At 34.3% G+C, this 9,388-nt stretch overlaps 1 protein-coding gene across 1 annotated transcript; it reads left to right on the forward strand.

Moving 5' to 3' along the window:
• Positions 1-808: 808 nt before the first annotated feature.
• On the forward strand, positions 809-9,375 carry CTL10 (C-type lectin 10). Its single transcript, XM_028182110.2, has 5 exons — positions 809-957; positions 1,029-1,292; positions 4,443-4,640; positions 5,877-6,128; positions 8,570-9,375. The coding sequence occupies exons 1-5, from the start codon at positions 897-899 to the stop codon at positions 8,764-8,766; spliced, it is 972 nt and encodes a 323-aa protein (XP_028037911.2). The 5' UTR covers positions 809-896; the 3' UTR covers positions 8,767-9,375.
• Positions 9,376-9,388: the final 13 nt, after the last annotated feature.

Consider the following 9,388-nt stretch of genomic DNA (forward strand, 5'->3'; position numbering starts at 1 on the left):
TGCTATTTTATACATAAAAAATAATACTTAAACAATTTACTTATATGCCTATGAAACATAAATGCGATTAGTAAAACACGAATACTTTTTTCATCATAAATCTCGGAGAGGTATTCGAAAATTTAGTAATTCTCATTTACGAAATTTACCAAATCAGAATATTTTATGTTGGTTCCAAATCAACATTCCTAACTGAAGACGTACTGACGTAAGTCAAAAAACCTGTTTGCTTAGCCTAGACAAGAGAATTAATGAAAATAATATAATGTAGATGCGCCTTTTATTTCTTTAAACGATATCTTGCCAAAATCTAAAAACATAGCTATTTCGCGCCAGAATGAACCACGGCGAAGATAATCTATGCGGCTTTGACATACGTCTTTCCATCCAATATCACACTTCATTATGAGGGTATTTTGTGTACAGATTGGAGAACGAGCTCACGATCTACATCGCGTTAAAGACCGCGTTACCCTTGAGGCTTACCCTTGAGACATAAATTCGAAGTCTCAATCGTATGCCACAACGGCCGTTCCCATAAACTCAAGCCTCTGTAGAATGGATGGAATATACGGACTCGGAGTAAAAATCACAATACTTTAATCATCAATCAATTTCAGGCCTAGCTAAGAATTTAAAAAAAATTTAATCCAAAAGCGCTCATAAGCAAACATTAGTGAAACAAAACATAAGCTATACTAATTTATACATATTATTATGTATGTATGTACGTACGTGTATAAACAAGTTTCTTCGTTTTTGTATGCGTCATACAAAAAAGGTTTTACACTTCATGGAAGTCTGTGAATTTGAACATCTCATTCTGGCGCGACGCTCGGTCGTGCTTACTCGTGTCTGTGTATAGAATAAATATAGAACGTATTTTTAAATTCAAAATGAATAATCTTAAGTTTCCCATATTATTTCTTCTCACTTTATTACCTTCGGAACTCATTCGTAAGTTTCATAAATTTTGAAATTATTCAAGCAATTAGTCAACGGTAAGTTAATTTATTTTTACTTTTAAGATGGACAGCGGGAAAATAAGTTTTTCCGTAAGGACTATACGTATATCGAATCAACTGAGAGCTTTTACAAAATCCACACGCTAAAAAAGAAATGGGTGGACGCTAAGAAGACTTGCGAAATGGAGGGGGCTACTTTCTTTTACCCTGATGACAAGTTTGAATTCGATGCTGTGACCACTTATTGGAACACGTCACAACCCTTCGAATGGATCAGTATCGGGATCTCAGCGCAGATGGCCAAAGGAGTCTTCGAAACTGTTGATGGTACGTATGAAACTTATAAATATTTTCTATAATTTAAATCGCCGTGTTTTCCGTATCATCCGTCCGGAAGACATAATAATATGTCTTCCTCGTTCTTGTTGTCTCGGTTAATGTTTTACGAGTATATCTTATTATTGTAGAAACCATTCGGTCACGTTTAGTATAATTTTAATTCATTTATCATTTTTAATTTTGATGCCCTTGATTTGATGCTCTTTTGAATATTTAAGAGGAAAAAAAATCATTTGATTCAAATCGAACGACTTAGGTTTGGGAAAAAAATTTAATTATTTTGTCTACTTTACAATTCTCATTTTGTTTTAGTTTAAATAACCGTGTAAATAACCGTTTCAAATTCTCGTCCAAATATTTAATTTAATTGTTATTTTGCACAAAACGAAAAAAACATCAATTGATTGATTTTTTAAAATGTTTTCGTGGATCCTTGACATTATTTTGACATAAGCAGTTACTATGAGACTTTGGCATTTCATAAAAGTGAGAAAAAAAATTACTCACCGATTAAAATTAGAATTTTATAAAATTAGATAATAACAAACAATTATTATTATAAATTAAATAAAATGATAAATTTATTAAAGCCGTAATGGAACACAACAAACTCCTGTAGAATTTTTATTTTACATAGTTTAAGTAAAAGAGTTTTTGATTAATTTTCCAAGAGAAATAATATTAATGTTTATTTATTAATTTATAATATAATTTTGAGTTTTGTATTTTTTTAGCACGTTATCTCCTAATCTTTAATTTCTTTAACAGTACAGAAACAAACAGTAGTTGTTATGATATATAAGGAAAATGTTGAACTCGTTCTGTGTATATCATTTGCCAGTTTAATTATTATGCAAAGTTCGAGACAAATGTGAGACGTGTGACCCCGGGCGCGCTGATATCGAAATCCGTATGATTGCTTTACCGAAACTTCATTTGAAAAGTCATTTACATACAGTGTGCGAGTTTTTTAACGTTCTCGATAACGTAAAAGTTAACTCAATTTTGTATGAATTTGAAACGGCGTCCATAGCGACAAACGTTCCAACTCCATACAAATTTGAATTAACTTTTACGCGAACGAGAACGTTAAAAAACTCGCAAGTAGCACACAAATCGAAAGATGAAATAATCTCCTAGTACTGCTATCAATCTCATTCATAGCACTGATGGGAACCGGCAAATTCAAATCTACAGACTTGTCCTTTTACATTCTCTTCCTTAACTGAACTCTTGTTTAATTGTCAAACAGAACACCATAGTTCGTTATTAAAATAAAATTGTCTCGCAAGAACTTTTTGATTATACGTTAGCGGTCTGATGGTACCTGATAACCTCATTCTTCCATCTTCTTTAATAAGTTCTTTCATCAAACCTCTCCAAGGCCGCGCGATTTTTTCTCTTCATCACAATGAGTTTTCCTACATTATCGTTATGTTGTACGGTAGTTTTTTTTTTTAATAAAAGGATTGCGTCCAAATCTAAGACCTATGAACTTAGGAGAAAACCCATAAACAGGCAGCAACAAAGCAGTCACCCGTCTTGAGTTACAGTGAAGTCTAACTCTTTCTTAAATTGATTAATTCCTTTTTGTCCACTTCCATCGAACACTGATCCAAGACTTTATCCTTATTATTATATAATACCAGACTACTCTATAGACATACCTAGTGCTTATTTCCCCATAATCCGTCCTTCGTAACATCACTAAGACTATCTACTCCGTCCCGATTCTTATCTAGAGTACTGATCATGGGGTTGCGAAGCCCCACTCTTTTTTGCCACAAGTGTGCTTAGTATGAGTTTTTTTAACGTTCTCGATAGCGTAAAAGTTAGCTCATACTTGTATGGAACGGGATCGTTTGCTTACGTTTGCCGCTAGGGGCGCGGTTCTAAGACTCGCACTTAGCACATAGGTATCCTTGTGGCCTAAAGACTAAAACTCTTTATGTACTCGTCTCGAGCGATGCAACTGTGTCAGAGTTCAAATTCAGTAGGCACCGATTCTTCTACCGAAACATTACATTATTCCTACGCACTTAACTTATATTCACGAATGACTTCCCCGGTGAAAAAATAGCTTTGTGTAACAAAAATCAAACCCGAAAAGTTGCAGCATAGACTTCACGTGTCAAGGCGGGTTGCGGCTGTCTATGCCGGTCATCGTTCTCGTCGAACCCGTCGCTTGCGACGAAGGGCTCGACGAGTAAATTAACTTTCAGTCACAGCCCACTGAGTTTCTCGCCGGATCTTCTCAGTGGGTCGCGTTTCCGATCCGGTGGTAGATTCTGCGAAGCACGACTCTTGCTAGGGTTCGTGTTAGCATCGTCGTCAGGTTTGAGCCCCGTGAGCAATTCCGCTGGAATAGCCTCTCTAGGCTACCAGCTTAGGTAGGGAAAAAAAAAGGCGTGTGGGTATCAAATACATGGTATTGTGTGTAATGTTTTTTTTATGGATTTAATGTATTTTTTGCGCATAATTAAAATAAACATAGTATTCTGCACTCCTTCCCTATATTCTCTTACTACACTTATTAATATATGTTTAAATAATGTAATAGCATCCACAACATAAAATTTTAAACTCACCTGCGATAATTGTTACAATTTTTTTTTACTTTAAAAAAAACACGTTTTGCACTCGGAAACTGCCGCGGTAAAGCTATTGCATAGCATTTTTTATGAACTTATGCAATTATAATTAGACAATAATAATTTAATATTAAAACAATAATAAAATAAGACCACGCTATATTTATAAACATTAACAACAGCAAAACACTAACTGTCCCCTTTACACTCATAAGCTAAACCGCGTGAGAGGGAGATGGGCAGACTTTCATGATGCGCATGCAGTGCGACGTCACGCCGCGCGCTTATTCACAAACACTACACAAGCGCAACGTGTGACTGTATTGAAAGCGAGCTACATGGTAGGCGGAGTGGCCCGGGGAGTGTAAGGTTTTATTTTAGTTACGGAATTTCTTGATTCGGTCGCCACGCTCAAAGCCCGTGATAAAAGCTATGCAATAGCTTAAAACCATCCCTTAATCTTTTTATCTAATGGAGACTATATACAAAATATCTTTACATAAGACGATTGAGAACACATACCAAAGACGGTCTTTCAAAATTTCAGGTCTCTCCATTATGGACGTGTATAACAAATGGAAGCCGGGTGAGCCCAACGACTCTAATAATAGCGAAGATTGCGTCGTCATCCATAGAAATGACGGACTTATGAACGATGATGACTGTGCGAAATCTTTCCCATTTATATGCAAGAAAACACTGGCTTCGCTCGAGTGGAATGTGAATTGTGACATTCCTAACACCGGTAATCAATTTTATTACAATTTCGCGGTACCTACCGCGGCATGCATGCTGTATCCAAATTCTAAAGATCCTTTTTTTACATGAATCTTAAATGAAAATACAAGGAAAATCCAAATTTATGAATAATAATTATTGTGTACGTATATGGCAAAATGAACTTTCGATAGATAAGGGGTTTAGTCCCGTTGACCCTCGTGTAATGTTATCGGGGCGACTATACAAACAACATCACAGTTATTAATATCTTTGTTGTATATTTTTTTTTATTGCTAATAGGGTGGACGAGCTCACAGCCCACATGGTGTTAAGTGGTTACTGGAGCCCATAGATATCTACAACGGTTGCCCCAGCATTCAAACCGAAGCGCATTACTGCTTCACGGCAGAAATAGGCAGGTTGGTAGTGCGGACCCGTGCGGACTCACAAGAAGAAAATGAATAGTAAATTCATGTACAATTCCACGAGTACTTTAAATTACTTTTTATACCAATTATTTCCGAGTTCATTTTTCATTATTATCCACCAAAGTTTGAAACCCAACAAGAATTGTTGGAAAAATAAAGCTTTATATTACATACATGTTTCAAGGTAGTTGCTTACATCGTAGTCATTAGGGATCTCTATAGCTAAAATGCGTTTTTCAAAGCCTTTAATTACAAATCTGGATTAACTAGTCTCATCTGTACCATGCAACCCTCATTTATAATGATAGAACACCCGTTACACTATACAATTGAAACTTAGATTATGGACGCTGTGTTGTGTAAGGACTCTGGTAACCCATATACCCCAAGCGGACTGTTAACTCATTCATCCATCCGTCCTAGTTCAATTTAAAAAAAAAACACTTATCATATCGCCTATGTACATTTCAATGACGCTTTGAAGTAACATTAATTTTGAAGGTCTATGCTGAAAATAAATAAATAAACCTTTATAAAAATTTGACAAACAACAAAATCACAAAAAAATATTTTACTCCAATGCAGCGGTATTTTTGACTATACATAGCGAACACAAAACTCTTCAAAACAGTAAACTCGTTTTGTTACTTTGCTCTCTTACATGTACTAACAGTATTTTTGCACTTATTTATGTGTTTACGTCACCTAGACCTTTGAAATAAAATTCTATATTTGTTAATTTTGCCATGAAGAAGCGGCATAACTAAACCGCGCACTCATTTGCCTATCTTAACCAATAATAAGTATGTAGTTACGTCATAATTTTTTTCTAGACTACGCATACAGCGATGTACTTGGCCGATGCTACAAGATGTATTTGACCCCTATGACCTGGTCCGAAGCATACAGGGTGTGCAGTGCTGATCAATCGTACTTAGCGATCATAAATACCAAGGAAGAGGCTGACCACTTAGTGAACATGACGAGATTAGCTCCAAAAGACAAAGTGAGAGGGAAATATTTGGCAGGCGCTGTGTTCCTTGGCTTCCACAATAAGAACAAAGATGGATGGACTACGATTAAGGGTGAGAGTTTCTTTTTGCGTTCGACTAATAAATAATACCAAATAAAATTTAATTACCAAATTAAATATTAATGCTAAGTAAGTCCGGAATTGTCCAGAGCGGCTGCCGGCATTAAGTGAAATTGTCTTGAAATTGTCTTCATGTATTTCATCAAATAATGAACAGAGGCTTGACATTAAATCTAAAACTAAGATTGTTGTATATACTTTGTTCCATTTAAAAACAATTTGGGTATTTCATTGATTTAACAATTTTCCTTGAATAGCGAGACCGTCCAAAATAACCACAAAATCGGAAATTATTTCGGACATTAATATTTTTTCAGACATGCTCGTTATGGCCCATCTTACTTGATTGTAGTTGAATGTGGAATTGTTTAATGAATCTTGATGATATATGTTATGTATGTATGTATTGTATGTCCGTAAGGGAATGTTTGAACGTAATTTTCACTGACATTAAAACATGAGAAAACACAATAATTCAATAATTTTATAACGTCGCTCTAGTGTCCTGACCGATATCAACAAGACAAACAAAAATATTAAATAAATTTGTTTTAAAAAAAGCATAATAAAATAGTTTTAAAACTATCTACATTATTTTAAATACAAAGTTTCAATAAAAATTACCTAATAGATTTGGTGAAGTTCTTGAACAAACAAACATTCAGACTAAAAGCTGCGTATTACTGTGATATCATCAATTACCGCATCTTTTTTTTTATAAATATTATTAGTATGTAACATAACTGCAATCGTATAGCTATATGTTATAACATTGATATTATTTGGTAAATTCATCGTTTAAATCTTGTTTTTTTTTATTGTCTTCAATCAAATACCGAAATCAAAAAATCAATTATATTCGACCAAGAAATCGTGATCGGAACACGTTTTCCAAGCACGGATATTTCAAATTTTAATCTTGCTTTAGTCAAGGAATGAACAAGAGGATAATTAATAAATAATACGTAACAATTTTGTATTGTATGTCTTAAGGAAAAATTCACGCGAAACTTGAGAAGCCACGTATAAGCCGTCTGTCTCTATTACTTTAAAATTGATAATGTAGAATTATGATTAGCTAAATTATTCGAAATCTGTTTTACTTATTACTGACTAACGTAATACATATAATTTTATTAAAGCGATTTATTTAATTGTATTTGCTTTGTCTAATCGTATTGTGTTTAAAAAAACAGTACTTTATTTTTTTATGAAAAAACAAAGCGGTTTATCTGTAAAAAGCGAATACCTACCAGCATAAATAGTAGATAGCAATGCAGTAATTGTTACACAGAAATCTGAATAATTATCATTTAGATTCCTGTGCTATTACACAAAACAATACCAACATTACACATAGGGTTCAAAGCAGGAAAATTAATAGGTACATAATTATTACAAATTTTATGAACATAATCATACCATTGCTTAGGTCACAGGAACTATTTAATGATTGACTTTACACGTATATTTAGCAGCATTACACGTGCCTTGAAGACAATATTATTGCGGCTTCGTCTTTTCGACAGGCACAAAATTAATTAATCTTCTCAGTAAAGGTTATTATGAATGTAAGGTTATTATATCTTTTTTTAAGTGGTAATAAAAGTGTAATCGATGATGCAATCGATTTTTTTCTGTAGTAGTTTCTGACGCATCAGAATTATTTCGCTAATATTATAATAATATTTTATGTTGCACTAGTGTTAGGACTGTCTACTAGATATTAAAAAAAATATTTTATGTATATATCTATCCATCTGTCAGTTCGTTTGTGTTTTTTTGTTTAGATGTTTCGACGAACACACTACCCACCCGGTGTTACAAGGTTACCAGAGCCCATAGACATCAACAGCGTTGATGCTGCCACTTCGCCACACAATGTCTGCTTCACCGCAGAAATAGGCATGATGGTAGTGCCTAGCTAGTAATTACGTTAATTATAATTGTTGCGGGTTTGATTACACGATATGTTATTCCTTCACCATGGAAGTCATTCGTCAGCATCTGTTAAGTACGTACGTATTATACGTACGTGCCTGCGGGATTTGGACACCAGCACAGTGGCATCGCCCGATACGAATGTACCGAGTGTCTCGTCATTTAGGCCACGACGACTTCAACTTACGTTCGCGTATCGTATATACCCACATACGACTAGTTTATATTTTTCAAAACCATTATATGTAGCTACTTCAGGGAAAGAAGTTTCTGTTTCTTTCTTCTTCCATTACTCGGTGCTAAAAACAAATTCTTTGTTGCAAATAGACATCAATTTTGGAACGAAGTTCCTTATGCGACGATACGGAGGGGTACCCTAACCGGGAAAAAACGTCCGTAACGTAAGAATTTTTGTATTGACGAGTTACGAGCAAACGTAGACGTTACTAGTTTAATATTGTGGCTTTTTCCTTAATCGCAGTTTTGTTTTAGGCGGTGCCCTCGACAATAGTGGCTATACACAATGGGGAAACGGACAACCAGACGGTGGAGACAAGGAACTTTGCGGCTCAATGTTCTACAATGGACAGTTAAACGATATTAGTTGCACACAAACATGCTTGTTCATTTGTGAGCACGACGTTTCCTCCACTTTCGATGAACGCTTCGCTGATTTACAAGAAGAATAATCGATTGAAGAAAACCAATTATATTTTCACTATTAGAAGCGATTTCAATGTTTCGCTACAGTTGCCACTTTTTGTAATATTAGACGAAAGATGGTTATTTTAAATTCAAGAAACGGGCTTAAACTGTTTTGTTTAAAAACTTGTTTCTTCAATTCTCACAGAAACCACCAAAAATAACAATTGTCAAAAAACAAAAATTCGAGATAAAATTATGTATATCGCAATTTATAAAAATGAATTGTGTTTGTAATTTAATTTTATTTATTAAATAGGAATACTTATAGTTTAGATTTTTAAGGTAATAAAATTGCAAGGGGCCGCTTTAAAAATATCCGAACAAAATCGAAAAATACATTTTCTCTCTGTTTAGTCATATGTATAAAACTCGAAGTTCAACGGCCTCACTCATTCGACGTCAAAGGAGGACATCGTTCTCGATTTTAAAATTTTGTACATTATGACAAAAAAAAGGGAAATTAATATTTCTCTGTAATATCTTACCTGAAAACATTCGCACTTGTCTTCGTTTTCGGAGGCGGCAACCAGTGCATCTTGATTAGAAATTGTTCTTATTAAGGAAAATTATAAATAATAAATGATTAAATACTCTCATTAAATTTAA

Source organism: Bombyx mandarina, chromosome 10, assembly GCF_030267445.1.
Source record: "Bombyx mandarina strain Sakado chromosome 10, ASM3026744v2".
NCBI classification, from domain to species: Eukaryota; Metazoa; Arthropoda; class Insecta; order Lepidoptera; family Bombycidae; genus Bombyx; species Bombyx mandarina.